Here is a 15,866-nt window from a genome sequence, read left to right on the forward strand (position 1 = left end):
GGTTCTGCCAGGGACTTCTCTCTCTATCTTTTGAATCCTGTTGTTGCCCTGTGTCTCCTGTCTGGGCTACGTGTGTGTGTGTGTGTGTGTGTGTGTGTGTGTGTGTGTCCCAGAGCACGGTTTCCAAGAGGTCACGGGGACTGGCTCTAAAGGTGAACAGTCCTGATTTGGGCAGGACCCGATCGATACGCCTTACAACTCTGCCGTTCTCCGATTCTCCGTATCTTTCCTTCTCTGCTGCCTCTAACCCTGTCTAGACAGCGTTCTCTGGTTTCGGGGAGAAGAAATCTGTTAGCACCATCGAGCATGTAAGGAAGAGAAAATATCAAAATCTGTCTGCCTTTCTTTCCTGCAGGCTGCGGAGTGAGTCAGAGCCGGGGGCAGCAGAGCGGGGCCCCAGGAAGGGAAGCAGGAGGCTCGCGTGTAACTAAAATACCTTCTACTTTTAGTCCATCTAGATGGGGGCAGGCTGGGGGCAGCTTTTGCAGGGACAGAGAACACGGGCATGAAGGCTGGGGACAGGCTGGGGGCGAGGAATCAAGAACGGCGACTTGTCTGGCACCTTTTCAGACCAGAAAGGAATACAATGTGGTGTTTAAGAAGGCCCAGCCCAGTTGAATGGGGTGAGGACGTGTGGTCGAGTTTCAGCTGTGTGATGTCGGCAAGTCGGGTGACCTCTCTGGGCCCTTGCTTTTCATCCATAGTGATAGCGATGACCCCTGCTTCTCTGGGTTGTGCAAGGTTAATAAGAGAGAACAGAGCTCCTGGCTGGCTGAACGAGGGGATTACACCCGCTGCAGAATGCGGTCTGATGACCATCGTACCCACCTCGTAGGGCTATAAAGAGGATGTGGTTTATAAAACACGTGAAACGCCTGGCTTAGCGCGAGGCCTCACTCCTGGTGAACTCTCACCGCTAGCTGATACTCTTCTCACGGAGGCTCTGAAGGCAGCCAGCACGGAATAGGTGTTCAGCAGAAAAGAACCCAAAGGCAAACCAAGAAAAACAGCAGGTGGAGTGGGAAAAAAAATGGCTTTTTGTTCGAAGGCATCTGGAAGGGTGTGTGGGGGAAGCTGGAGATAAGGGACAGTCTAGTAGGGCTGGGGACCGCTAACCAACTTCGTGACCTCAGGGACTTTGGTAGCTGTGTGAGCTGGGGTCGGTCCCCTCCACTCTCTGTGCTTGGCGCTCAGCCCAGGGTTGTGAGGAGGGTCAGCGGGGATGCCTGATATGGGCAGGCTCTGAAATGGGGAATGACTCGGGGGTAACAGGAGTGAGGGGACGCAAGGATGCTCTCACCGGGGCTTTTGCTGGAATATGCGGAGTGCGTTTGCGGCCCCACCTGGTTCGAATCCCGACTTTGCCCCTTATTCTCTAAGTGACATCAGGCCAGTTCTTTGGCTTCTCTGAGCTGGTTTCCTTCTCTGTAGAGCAGAGATGATGCCGTTTTACTGAAAGAGCTGGCCTTGAGATGAGCTGAGTAGGGAAGGTCCTAGAGAATGTTGCCACCCTTTCCCCACCCTTGGGGCCAGAACAAACTCCAAGACGGCCCTCTGGTCCACTCGCCTTGCCTGGAGTTCAGAGAGGTGGAGAGGCCAGCCCGGGCTTCCCCAGTGAGGTCAGTGGGGAGTGGTTGTCCGGCACCCAGGCCTCCGGCCTCCTGGGCCCATTCCCCCAAAACGCTCTGCATGGACTCAGACTCTGAGATTAAAATTGATTTTTTCCTCTCCTTTGCTTTTTCCTTTCAGTGGTTGCTTCCCTAGTTCGGATGTTCTTAATCCCCATGGATCCACAGCCGTAGCCATGGCAACGCGGGTCGAGGTCGGCTCCATCACTTCCCTGACAGGGGTGCCAGGCCTCGGCGAGATCTCCAAGGAGGAGACCCTGAAACGGACCTATTTCTGCCAGGCCGGGGACACCCCCGGGGCGCCCTCGACGCTGCTCTTGGAAGGAAAAAGCCCCCTTAGGAGCCCGGCCCGCTTACTCCCGCTGCCCAGACTTGCTCCCAAGCCCTTCTGCAAGGAGAAGGCCCCGGACGTGAAACCCCTTGTCCCATCCTTGGGGCCCGGCCCAACTAGCCCGTCCCCTCCCTGTGGGCGCTCCCAGGGCCTGGTGGCAAAGGACCTGATCGAGAAGATGCCCGGGCTGGTGGGACAGGAGGCGGGGAGCAGGGAGAGCCTGAGGAGAAGCTCGTCTGTGCTTATCAAGGCCACCTTCCTGCGGCCCCGATCCAACACCATGATTGTCTTTGAAACCACCAAAGCCGGCCCCACTCTGGGGAAGGGGATCAGTGAGGGGGCTTGGGAGGCCACCGCGGGTGTGTCTCAGGAGCCCACCTTGGGCTCCCGGCCCGAGGTGGCCGCCAAGCCTGCCCTGCCTGCCCGAAAGCCTGGGACCCTTCCCCGACCGGCCTCCCTGTCGCAGGACATCAGGCCAGCTGCCCCCCAAGAGGAGACAGGCCCAAATGAGACGCTGTCAAAGGCCAGGAGTGTGGAGGACACAGGGGACCCCACTCTGGAGCCTAAGCCTCGCCTGAGGAGAAGGCCTGTGTCGGCCATTTTCATCGACTCCGTCCAGCCTCAGAAGCCAGGCCCTGGCGGGGAGGCTGCGGCGGGGAAAGCACCCCCCACCCCGCCTGAGAAGACATGGGTGAGGAGGCCTCTGTCCATGGACCTCACGGCCCCATTTGAGAGCAAAGAGGCCTTGCTGAAGAAGGTGGCTGATGAGGCCATTGCAGGCTCTGCGGCCCAGTGTCGGGGGCCGGAGACGTCCGACCCGGAGCCCAAAGTGGACGCGGAGTGTTTGGTCAGAGCAAACCCTCGCCTTCGTGACCCAGACTCAGACTTCCTGGAGGTAGCCAAGAAGACCCGAGAACAGAAGGAGAAGGTGCTTTTCAAGCAGACGGAGCCGGGCGGCCTCAGAACTGCTGGGGGCTCAGCCAGGAATGACCAGCACCCTGGGGAAGAGAAAGCTAAGCCGCTCAGGGAGCCGGACAAGGCGCCCCCGTCCCCCTCGCCTGGACCTGGAAAAGACCAAGAATTTGCTGAGGTCAAGAGCAGAGCAGCTGACAGGGAAAGCTGGCTGGAGGGAGGATGGACCCCCAGGGGCAGCGTCAGGAAGCGGGTCAGCCTGTTTGGGGAGGAGAGCATCTTGGCCTTGGCAGCAGAATCCGAACCCCCACCAGCCACCCCTGAGCCCCCGTCAGCTGCCCCGGAGCCGGAGAAAGTGGGCGTGAGTGTCCAGGAGCGGATCAAAGGCTGGGCTGCGGAGGGCTCAGAGGCAAAGCCAGAGATCAGAAGGAAGACATTCCAGGCACGGCCGTTGTCGGCAGATCTGACCAAACTGTAAGTGGGAATGTTCCACGGGCTTCGCTCAGCCCTGAGCTGCCTCAGACCTCCTACCGGAGGCCCCTCGGGAAAGGGAACCGGGCGTCAGTCTCCACGCTAGGCACCTTACAGCCCCCGTCTCGATTCACCCACAGCCCCAGAGAGGAGGTGGCCTTCACTTCCCTTTCTCAGATAAGGAGCTGAGAGGCAGAGAGGTAACGCAGCTCCCCCCTGGCCTCAGTGTGTCGGCAGCAACATTTCTTTGTCCCTTCTTCTCTTTACACTTTGTAGTGGGAGGTATCATGCCCATTTCACAGATGCGGATAGGCGAGGTGAAGTACCGTGAGGGAGTCCAGAGCCCCATGTAACTCCTGGCTATGCTGGCTTTTCCAGAAGACTGAGGACGTTACTGTACGGCCTGAGCCTCCCTGAGTGGCCCCCAAGTAAAATCAAATGGGTCAAGAGAGCTTGAGCAAGTCCCTTCCCCTTTTGAGCCTGGTTTCTTTGTCTTTAAAACGGAAAACTTCCTTGAAGGATTAAGGCGAAGACTCACAGATAACATCGTGGCTCCCAGTGACGTGATGAATCCTGTTAGTTGAGGGTTTTCTAAGCTCAGCCGGCCTCTGATATCTCCTGCTCTTTTGCTTTCCCACAAGTGGCTTCCCGGCTGCAACAGGGAGATGCCACGGGGTGTGGCCACCAGCTCCTTAATGACACGCATGCCACTGACATACCTTTCTCAGGTCGGAGCTTCTGGGGGCCACCTCTGGGCAGACTACTGCCCTCCCAGGCCTGGGAACCAGGGTTAGACCAGTGGCTCTCAGCATTTAGAATCATCTGGAAGAAAATCCCGAGGCCTGGGGCAGCCCTCGCCCCCTCGAGTTGGTCTGGGGCGGGGCTTCTTTGTAAAAGCTTCCCAGGTGATTCTCCTGTGCAGTCTGGCCGGAGTTAGGATAACAGAGAACGAGGCGCCCGTACCAGGGACCTCACACACCTTTTCCCGTGTCCTCCCAGTGCCTCGGGTTAGTCTCATCTGACAGATGGGGAAACTGAGGTTTGAGGGTGGGAATAACTCATCATCATGCCTCTCAAGGAGGCAGGCCCTGGAGGATTGTAGAGTGGGACGAGGTGAAGTGGTTCGTTTCTCTCCCCTCCGTTGTCTCTGCAGCCCCCAGCCCCAAATTCATCTTTAGGCATCCACTCCAGGGAGCTCTTCAGAGATGGGAACATTCTAGCACCAGAATACCCTTTCTCTTCCCCTTGACAAGTGGAGAAACTGAGGCCCAGAGAGGGACAGTGCCTCGGCCAAGGTTACCCAGAGAGGCAGCGACAGGCCCGTGCCCCCACACATTCCATGGCGGCCCACCACCCCCGAGTCCCGTGGCAGGTCTGTGGTGGGGCTGCTGTTGTGCCTGGGGTTGCTAACAACAACCATTAATTATCCCTCCTGGGGCATCTCTACTCTTCCCTAAACGCCCTCACATAGCTATTAGGGCCTTGGGTAGCCTCTTATCTGCCCTACAAAAGACGATGGGGAGGTGTTAATTATCCCCGTTTTATAGATGAAGAGACAGAGGTTCAGGTGAGATCACAAGTGCGGCCCAAGCTCCCGCAGTGGGGAGGCAGTAGAGCCGGGACTAGCACCCAGGTCTCTTCACCCCAGCCTGGGGTTCCTGCTACCCCAACGATGCTGTGTTTAAGGTAAGCTGTCCCCACTGGGCTCTCGGTTTGGCGACTGGAAAGGACACATCGTTTCTCAAAGCAAACCAGGTAGTGTTGCTTTGTTGATCTCAATGCTGATCTCACCCCTGGGTTCCATGGCTAGTTACAGGGTGTGGGCTGGAGGCAGATTCTGGCCTCAAACAAGTAATGTGGATCTCTGTACCAGGTTTTCGAGTCCAGCGTCCAGCAATGAAGTCAAGTATGAGAAGTGTTCTGAGCTAAGTGGCGAGCTTCCCAAGAAACCCGGAGAGAAGGTAAGGAGCCCCCGTGTTTGGCACATATTGTTTTCCAGTGGGTAGCTTCACTTCCTGGAAAAAGAGCCCAGGAAAGAATCAGAAGCCTCTCGTGAAGAATGAAACATTTTTTTTCCTTTAATGCCAGGATGTTTCAAGTCCCTTTTGGGTTTATGGTTCTGCACTCCTTAGTGTTAAATATTGTTTGCAAATGCAATTGCCAGGTTTTATTTTTTTTTTCCTGTGCAAAGAGCAAGAGGGACCTGCTCTTTCTTATGGACAAATTATTAAGAAATTAAAATTTGGGTTAAAAAATGTTAACAGAAACTCCCTCAGTTTCCCTCATTATGGCCCCTGTTCCCTTCCCTACCGTGGCTCGTCACCTAGCAGTAGCAGAAGGGGGGGATCTACCAGCAACTAAATTGCTTAAAAGTATTTTTATTTAATCTATTTAATAAGGAGAAGCTCATAAAATAACTACTAGGTCTAACCCATTTGTGGTGGATGCCTCGTGCAGGGTTTTAATTTTTTTAAAACAGCTTTTTTTGAGATATAATCGATGTACAGGAAACTGTACCCATTTTGAGTGTGTGTGGATGCGTTTTGACATATACGTGTGCACACCTGTGAAAATGTATCACCGTCAAGATACCACACATCGCCAGGACCTGCAAGTTTCTTCTTTTGTAACCACTCTCGGCCCTCCTCCTACCCCCAGACAGCCACCAATCCGCTTTCTGTTCCTATAGATCAGCTTGCATTTTCTAGATTTTTTTCTAGATTTTTCTATAAAGGCAACCAGTCTTTTTTTTTTTCTCTTCTTTCACTCAGAATAATTAGTTTGAGATGTGTCATACTGCATGCATGTGTGTATCAATAGTTTATTCCTTCTTGTAGCTGAGTAGCATTCCATTGTGTGGGTAGACCGTGATTTGTTATCTTTTTGCCCTGTTGATGGACATTTGGGTTGTTTCCCGTTTTGGGGCCCTTGCATGTAAAAGAGCTCTGAACATTTGTGGGCAAGGCTTTGTAGGGACATCTGTTTTCTTTTCTCTTGGGTAAATGCCTAGGAATGGCTGGATGGTATGGTAGATGTCGGTGCCACTTTTTACAACACTTATGTGGACTTTTAAACACCAGAGCTTGGTGGCAAGAGCGTTTGTGCCCTGGGAGCTGGATCTGAAGGGCAGTGCCCACCACTCCTGGGGGCGGGGGTTTGCCCTGCGTTTTATCCTTGGGTGTTCTGAATCACTTCCTTGAAAACGGTTGAAAGTGGGTCCTGTTGAAGTAAAGCCTCTTATATTTGCGTTAAAAAGGTATAGTGGTAACAACAAGAAAAAAAGGACCCTGTGAGGCAAGTGGGACAAAATTCTGGTTGTCATTGAATCTAGGGGAGGGGTTGGGGTGAATATATTATTTTCTCTGTAATTTTGTATGTGTGAGAAAACTTCCAAGAAATGACAGTTAATAAAGGAATCCTTGCTTTATTTAATATAACGAGATTTGGGGCGCCTGGGTGGCTCAGTTGGTTAAGTGTCCATCTGCCTTCGGCTCAGGTCATGATCCTAGGGTCCTGGGATCCAGCCCCGCATCAGGCTCCCTGCTCAGCGGGGAGCCTGCTTCTCCTTTCTGCCGCTCCCTCTGCTTGTGCTGTCTCTCTCTGTCAAATAAATAAATAAAATCTTTAAAAAAAAAAAAAAAGAAAAAAAATAATATAATGAGATTTGATCTCTGTAAATAGATTTTCCTACTGGTAATTTTTTTGTTGTAGTAAAACACATAACATAAAATGTACAATTTTAATTTTTAAGAACAATATATTTTTAAATTTAAAAACAATCTTTCTATATACATATATACACACACATATGTAAAAATACACACATACACACAATACTAAGAGAAAGTTCTGGAACGTTCTTCAAGGATACACTCCTCCCCATTGATAACAGCTATTATCCAGAAAGGGCTCTGGTATTTGAATATCTGAAGTCTCAAAAAGGACTTGAGCTTTGTATTGTTTAGAGAACACAGATCCATATATTATTTATGCAAATTGTATGTAATAAAATGTAAACAAAACTTTAAATGAAAATATTTTTAAAAGTCTTTAATGGCATTCCATCATCTGCAGTAGAGATTAGCAAATTGTGGCCCAGTGTGTATCTTAACCACTTTATTTTTATTTTTTTAAAGATTTATTTATTTATTTGAGAGAGAGAACCTGAGGCGGGGAGGGGGCAGAGGGAGAGGGAGACAAGCAGACTCCCCTGCTGAGCACAGAACCCTTCGTGGGGCTGGATCCCAGGACCCTGAGATCATGACCTGCACTGAAATCAAGAGTCGGACGCTCAACTGACCGAGCCACCCAGGCTCCCCCATCCTAACCATTTTAAAGTGAATAATTCAGTGGCATCAAGTGTATTCTCAGTGTTGTACAACCAGCACCACCACCTAGTTCCAGAATTTATTTATTTTTATTTTTTCCAGTTTAAGTAATCTCTGCACCCAGAGTGGGGCTCGAACTCCCGACCTGGAGATTAAGAGTCACGCACTTTGCTGACTGAGACGGCCAGGCGCCCACAGAGTTTTTTAATCACTCCCAATGGAAACCCTCAGCCAGCCATTCACTTCCCATCTCCCACCTGTGGCCTCTGGCAACCACGAATCTACTTTCTGTCCCTATACACTTTCCTATTCTGGACATCACGGAACATGTATCCTTTGGTGTCTGGCTCCTTGAAATAGCATAATGCTTTGAAGGTTCATCCCTGTTGGAGCATGAATCAGTACTTCGTTCCTTTTCGTGGCGGAATACAATCCCGTTGTACGGACAGACCACAGTTCGTGTATCCATTCTTCTTCCGGTGGACGTTTGGGTGATTTCCACCTGTCGGTGATTGTGAATCGTACTTCAGTAGACACAGGGGTACAAGTTTTTGTTTGGACCCCTGTCTTCACTTCTTTTGGGTATCTCCCCAGGAACAGGATTGGTGGGTTAGGTGGTTGATTCTCTACCTTGTTGCAGTAGACTTCTTTCTAGATAAAGAAATGACCAAGGAATACACGTGTGTTAAAAACCAAACAGAACTGAGCGCGGAAGAGGCAAAACGATGTTCTCCTCCTCATTCCTTCCTCCCCTCACTCCCTTACTCACAGTTTGGTTTCTGTCTTGTCTCTGCTGTGTGTCTACACGTGTGTACACATACACACATAGTTGTTTAGAAACGGTATTGTTTTATAAATACACTGTTCGGCAGTCTGCTTTTCCCCTGCCCACTCCACGGTGTTTTGTGTGTTGTCAGATGGGACGTTAGGAGCCACCCCCCTGATCCAGGCGCCCTGTGGCATTCCTCTGTCTGGATTATGTCAGAGAACTCATTTAGCCCGTGCCCTACAGGTGGGCATTTAGGTTTGTTTCTGTATCGCTTGCTTCCCGTCTTTGCAGTGCTCCCCGAGCACCCTTGTTGACCCAGACTTGGGCATCTGGGCCAAGAAAGAGTCTTGGGAGGAAATTGGCCAGATTAAAAGGAAATGAGTATTTTAAGATCATGACATGTATACTAAACCGTCCAAAAGTCGTACCCATTTATGTCCTTGCCAACAGTGTCCAAGAGTGTCCATTTTCCCACATCCTCACCCACACTGGGTGTGTTCAGTCTTTGGAATTTTATGGTATCTCATGGCTGTGATTTTAAAAGCAGCCGTTTTGATCATCTCACCACTTCCTTTCTCTTTCAAGTCCCTTAACTTAGTTGGATTGTTTCTTTTTTTTTTTTTCAGCAAAAGGAAGGGCATGGTGTGGATGGAGCATCCGTCCCAAGAAGCCCCTGGAAGCCTGGTTCGCTCCGGGAGAAGTCTAGGCGGACAGAGCGGAAAGACAGTTCTAACCAAGTCCCTGGCAACTGTCGGGGTGAAAGCTCAGTGGGGGCTCGGAGCCCTTCTGACAGCACTCCAGAAGACGACGGAAGCTTCCAGACCGTGTGGGCCACACTGTTTGAGCATCACGTGGAGAGACACACGGTGGCTGACCAGTCCCGACACTGTCCCTCGGCCACGCCCCCCAGAGATGTGGCCGATACCCGTGTCCCAGAAATCAGACCCAGGCACGAGAGAAACTCTTGGCTGGGGAAGGATCTGCCGGAAAAGACAAACCTCACGAAACAGAACTCCAGATGGGTTGAAAATCCCCATACAGAGAGATGGGGACGGACCGCCCTTTCGAATGGTGAACCCAAACAGTATCACGTGCCCCTCCCGGAAGAACAGCCTTTGGATGAAAAACTCAATAAAAACCCCTTCCTCCAACGCTCTGAAAATCCTCCCCCGTCCCAGAGGGTCGAGCCCAAGTATGACATCGTGCATACAGTGGGCAAGTGTGCACACAGTGAGGCCGTCTCTACGGCATCGGAGGAAAAAGCCATGACCCTGCGAAGCGGCAGGTCTCGCCTCTCCCTGAAGGGGGGGCAGCAGTCCCATGAGGTCACCCCTGCTGACCCGGAGTGCAGGCTGGAAGGTCAGGCGGGGTCTGTCCAAAGGGCCAGTTTGATTTGGGAAGCTCGAGGGACTCATGAAGTCAGTGAGCCAAAGCCTGACTTCCGAGAGCCAAAGGACATGTTTGGGGGCAAGTGCTTGTCACCCAGATGGACATGTGGGGTGACCGTGAACTGGCATAAAGCCACCGTGGTGGCCAGTGAAGAGAAAGGCTCAGAACGGAGCCCCGAGGTCAACAGCGAGTGCTCAGCCAGGCCCTGCGGCCCCGAAGCCAGCTCTGGGAGGGCCATCCAGGCTGCCATCCGGGAGGCCCCACACGAGGGGCCTGATGGGGCCAGGAACAAGTCAGGAGTCTGCAGCTCAGCGGGGGAAAGGGGTCCCCACCAGGGGTTCCCCCTGGACCTTCCTCCCAGGGGTAAGGATGAGCCGTCTGGCTTCCGGGCACGGCCGCATCCAGAAGTGCTCGTGCAGAAGGGGCCCCTCACTGTGGCTGCCGGTGAGGGTGAGCCACGGCCGGCCCAGTTGCTGGAGCCCGAGGCCAAGATGCGGAAGGCGGGTCCCACGGACCAGAGGATTGAAAGGTGGCGGCGGCGGACGTTGCCCCATGATGTGAAGTTTGACGAATTCAGCTTCCTGGCCCCAGAAAACTCCTGGAAGGTGGAGCAGAGACGAACAGACCATTGGAGCCCCACCACCAGTGCCTTAAGAAAACCTGAGCTATCCCACCACCGCGTGGAGACTCAGGAGGTGAGCCCAGGTGCTTCCCAGGACCCGACTCGGCCAGCGGTGAAGCAGGGGTCTTCTTTGGAACCCAGGGCGACATTTTTTGCAGTGACCTATCAGATTCCCGATACTCAAAAAGCAAAGAGCATTGTTAAGTCAGGGCCTGAAAACTTGACAGAACATTCTAGAAAAACAGTCCTGCCTCCTTCTCCTCATCGTCTAACATCCACTTTGGTTTCTCTTAACCATGAAGAGCCACTGGAGGCCAAGGGCAGTAACAACTGGGCTGAGGGCAAAGAACGCCACAGCATCAGCTGCTCAAAACCTCCGAAGCCAACGGACCGCCCGTCACCTCTTGGGGACAGGATTCTGAAGCCTTCTAGTGAAAGAATCATGGATGCTGATGCTTTATGGGTCCGTTGGGGCCCAGAAGATGGCACCGGTTTTCAGAACAATTGGAAGGATGGTGGGAACAGGACATCCCCCAGCAATGCCCCCAAAACACCCCCAGCTTCCAAAAGCCACCCGGAAGCCAGCGATCTCCTCATCAGAAGGGACCCTGAGGTGGTCAGTGCGAGGGTCCCAGGGAAAACCAAAGATGGCTACAGGTCCAGCGTTCTTGACATTGACGCCCTGATGGCGGAGTACAAGAAGCAGGAGGGTCAGGAGCTGGTGGAGGGTACGCCCGCGGCACCCAGCAACTCGACTCAGGAGAGGCCAGGCCAGCAAGGCAGCGTGGAGCCAAGGAGGAGGAGCTGGAAGGAGAGGTCTGAAGCTGAGGGTCCCCGGAAACAAGCCGGTTCTGCCGAAGCAAACCACGGTTCCACTCCCTGCTCGGGCAAGCAGCCGGCAGAGGCCCCAGGGGCAGCCGCGAACACCAAATTCAGCCCTCCTCTGTGGGCTCTGCCACCCTCGGCTCCTAATGAGAAATACCCAGGGGCCTCTTCTGGCACCGCGGGTCCCAGGAGAAAAGTTTTGGGAATCCCTGAGGATGACAGAAAGGACTTGGTTAGTAAACATCCGAGTGCAAAGTACCAGAATTCTGCAGCCGAGTCGAAGCCCACTCCCTGGGAGGATCTGGGCGGTGGGGCCTGTGTGTTGGCCAGATCCTCTCCCACTGACCAGAAGAAAGGGACCCCAACGAAATCCATCAGGAGGGGAGAGGAGGGCAGTGTGGTCCAGTGGGGTGATCGCCCATACGACTGTGGCAGGTCACCGCTGAATGTCAAGAGGGCCTATTCGGAGAAAGGCCCCTCTGCCAAAATCCGAGAAGGTCTGTCTGTCATGCAGGAAGCCAGAGAGAGGAGGCAAGAGCAACCCAAAGGGAGGTCCAGCCTCCCCAGAGACAGTTCTGAGGCCAAGGAGACCAAAATGGGGCCCTGCCAGCGAGAGTCGGGGACTCGAGACAGTCACAAGGTGAGCAGGAAGGCTGTTTTGGTTTTGTAAAACGTTGGTTAAACACCTAGGCCAGGGGTCTCAAACTCCTGTCCCATGTGGGCCTGGTGGGCATGTAAATGAAGGAGTCAGGCTGAGTGTGCAACTCTAGGGAGTGGTGGGGATTGTGGCAAATAGAGAGCTCAGTCCCTAGGGCGGCGGGGCAGCTGCTGCTCAGGTCTGGCGGGTTCTTGACACGTGCTGGCTCCATTCAGCCCGTGGGCCACCAGTTTGAAACCTCTGGCCCAGAATGATGATAATCATTTATTGAGCACCTGCTGCCGTTCCTGTATGTTGTATCAAGTTCGTTATCCTGTCCATAATATTCGGCATCGGGCATGACATTTTGCGAACGTGCAAGGCGTACTTGTTGAATGGGTGAGTGAGCAATCTTGTGTGAGTCTCATGGCAGTGCCTCTCTTGTCGGATTGTGGTAGTTTGGGTTTCCATAGAAGCAGACCCTTGCAAAGCAGTTGTTTTATTTTTATTTTTTAAGATTTCATTTATTTATTTATTTGAGAGAGAGACGCAGAGCTCCAGTGAGAGCATGAGCTGGGGGAGGAGCAGAGGGAGAGGGACAAACAGACTCCCTGCTGAGCACAGAGCCTGATGCGGGGCTCAGTCTCACGACCCCGTGATCATGACCTAAGCCGAAATCAGGAGTCGAACCGATTAACCAACTGAGCCACCCAGGTGCCCTGCCCGTTGTTATTTCAGAAGGCAGTCCCCGGCAGGGATCCCCAGTGGAGAAGTGAGGCAGGGAAGGGGAAAGCTGGTGATAAAGGTGCCCCTGTGGGCCTCTGAGGCTCATTCTTGCTGGAGACCTCTGGGAAGTGGCATAGATCACCCCTGACTTGTCCTGTCCGAGGGGCAAGGAACCTGGAGTATTTGTTTTCCAGTTCCCTTTGCCCTCGCCTGAGGCTATTTCTGGGGCTATCAACATCCAAACTTCTCATCCTGGGTGGTGCCACGCTCAATGGCAGAGAGAAAACTCCCCCCGCGGCAGGACACCATTGCCATTGGCATGTACTTGAGTGTTGGGCAGGGCGCCCACAATGTCAACTGCACATGTGATCATCTTGTACAGATACAAAAAACCCAGGCTCAGAAAAGTTAAGTAACTTGTCTCGGGTCACACAGCATGAAATGGCAACCTAGGGTTTGAACCCAGGTCTGGCTGGATACCCAAGCTTTCAAGTAGGCTCCTCGGTGGTGAATGAGGACCCTTGAAGATGGGGAAGAAATCTGAGTATCAATCCCCTTGTCCCCCTCTCGCCCATCCTCAGCATTCCTCCCATCCCATGACCACTTAGCTTCTTTTCTGGTCCAAATTCACACAGAGTTTCTTTCTGAAAATACAAGCAAATACGAACACAAATTCTTATTTTTGCCTCTTTTCCATCAAAGAGAGCATTCTGTCCGGGGGTTGAAACTTTGGTTGCATATGGACGTAACCCCGTTGGCTTCTCTGAGTGATGCAGGGCAGACCCTTTCCCCGAGGGCCTGAGCCTCAGTTTCCTCATCTGTAAAAAGAAAGTAGAGGGTCCAGCCTGGACAGGGACGTGGTAGAAAGGAAACAGTGGGGTGATGCCAGTACAGATCACGATACCAAGGGTCACCTAAGGCTTGCCAGGTACCGCGTTCAGACCCCACTCTGCCGCTCACCAGCCGTGTGTGGGACAGTGACTTTGCCTCCCTGGGCCTCAGATCCCTCACCAGAGCTGACAGAAGTTTCTGCCCGGCAGCTCTGTTGGCAGGCTGAATGGAGATACAGCGTGGCCTGGGCACCCAGTGGGTGCGAGCGCGGGGCCGGCCTGTGGGTTCAGCCGAGGCGCTGCCGGAGGAGTGGTTCCACGAGGCTGTTACTGTGGGCACAGCGGGAGACGGGGGAGGACCAGGAAATGTGACACTTAATCCATTTGCCAGCGCCTTGCTCAGGGGCCTCCTGGCAGCGGGAGAGTCAGAGCAGTGTGGAGGGGGCGCCTAGCCAGGCCTTTGGATGCTGGCCTGGGTGCAGGCCCCAGAGTGCTCGTTGTCAGGGATCCTGTTTTCTCACGAGGGATTGGGAAGCCTTGGACCAGCTCCTGTTTCCCTCTCTCCTGCCCAACCAGCTTTGGTTCCTGATCTTGAAAAAAATAAAAGGCACACAGAAGTACAAAATGTTGGTGGTTAAAAATTCAGACCTTACGAGGGTGTATAAAAAAGTGTACCCTGAACCCCTTTCCCTTCCCCACCCCCACCCCCAGATGCGGCCACTGTTCACTTTTGATATCTCTGGGGCTTTCCCACCCCACAGCGTTGCTGGTCCATCACATACATCTTTACCTGTAGTTGTATTTTCCTTTCCGCAAAAGCAGCGAACGCGTGTATGACAGTGGACCTGTTATGGTAAGCATACGGTTTAGAACGAGACGCTCCCCTAAGTGGTGAGTCTGGGGTACAGCCTTCCAGGCCCATCGGTGATTCTCAACCCTGGGCCGTTTTGCCCCTAGGGCACATTTGGTGACGTGTCGGACGTTTTCAGTTATCCACCCCCTCTCCCCCCGCAAGAGTTTTCTCCCAGCGTCTAGTGGGTGGGGGCGGGGATGCTGCCTAGCACCCCCCAATGCGTGGATCGGCTCCCCCAGCCCCAGTCCCTGAGAATCATCCCTCCCCTAATGCACATAGGTCCACAGGTAAGGAAGCCCAGCCAGGTAGGGATACAGGTAAATCCCATGCTCTCTTCTGGAAACACGGCAATATTCTACAGACAAATCTCACACCTTGCTTTTTTTTTTTTTTCAAATTAACAGTAAAAAAAAAAAACAACCAAAAAACGGTGTGTAGATAATCACCTTATTATTTTCAGTGGCTGCGAAGTATTTTATTAAGTGACTGAGCCCAGACTTTTTTTATCCGGACACTTGTTGATGGGCGTGTGGGCTGGTTGGAGGTTTTGTGTCACAAACAGGGCTTCGGGGAGCATGTTGGTGCAACCGTTTGCTCCCCTGGGTGAGGCTGTCTTGATTCACAGCCAGTGCTGCCCACGTACCCCGAGTAGGGTGTGATTGGACTTCAAGTGCTCCCCCCTCCCTCCCTTCTCCTCTTTCTCTCTTTTTCTTTTTCACTTAAGAAACATGTATCAGGGGCGCCTGGGTGGCACGGCGATTAAGCGTCTGCCTTCAGCTCAGGGCGTGATCCTGGCATTCTGGGATCGAGCCCCACGTCAGGCTCCTCCGCTATGAGCCTGCTTCTTCCTCTCCCACTCCCCCTGCTTGTGTTCCCTCTCTCGCTGGCTGTCTCTATCTCTGTCAAATGATTTTCTTTTTTTTTTTAAAGATTTTTTATTTATTTATTCGACAGAGATAGAGACAGCCAGCGAGAGAGGGAACACAGCAGGGGGAGTGGGAGAGGAAGAAGCAGGCTCATAGCGGAGGAGCCTGATGTGGGACTCGATCCCATAACGCCGGGATCACGCCCTGAGCCGAAGGCAGATGCTTAACCGCTGTGCCACCCAGGCGCCCCGAGATTGCAGTATTCTATTTCATTAACTGATTTATTTGAATTTCAAAAGAGAACATTTCCAAGAGGCTCCAAAACTACTCAAAGGCACGGAGTTATCACCCTTTGTCCCTGTCTCGCCCATCCTTAGCATTCCTCCCATCACTTGGCTTCTCTTCGGGTCCAAATTCATATAGAGTTTTTTTCTGAAAATACAAGCAAACATGAACACAAATTCTTTTCTTTTTTAAGATTTTATTTATTTGAGAGAGAGCATGCACAAGCAGGGGGAGCGGTAGGCAGAGGGAGAGGGAGAAGCAGGCTTCCCGCTGAGCAAGGAGCCCGATGCGGGACTCGATCCGAGGACCCTGGAATCAATGACCTGAGCCGAAGGCAGACTTCTCACCGACTGAGCCACCTCGGCTCACACCCACATATGTGTCTTTGAGAGCT

General features: G+C 52.8%; 1 protein-coding gene across 1 annotated transcript in view; it reads left to right on the forward strand.

Annotated features, from left to right (window-relative positions):
• Positions 1 to 1,804: 1,804 nt before the first annotated feature.
• KIAA1671 (KIAA1671 ortholog) overlaps positions 1,805 to 15,866 on the forward strand; it is a 128,787-nt gene continuing 114,725 nt past the window's right edge. Inside the window, 3 exon segments of the mRNA XM_040619650.1 lie at positions 1,805 to 3,345; positions 5,216 to 5,303; positions 9,066 to 11,915. Coding sequence (XP_040475584.1) covers positions 1,805 to 3,345; positions 5,216 to 5,303; positions 9,066 to 11,915 — 4,479 coding nt within the window.

This window comes from Ursus maritimus, unplaced genomic scaffold (genome assembly GCF_017311325.1).
Source record: "Ursus maritimus isolate PB19 unplaced genomic scaffold, ASM1731132v1 scaffold_33, whole genome shotgun sequence".
Lineage (NCBI taxonomy): Eukaryota > Metazoa > Chordata > Mammalia > Carnivora > Ursidae > Ursus > Ursus maritimus.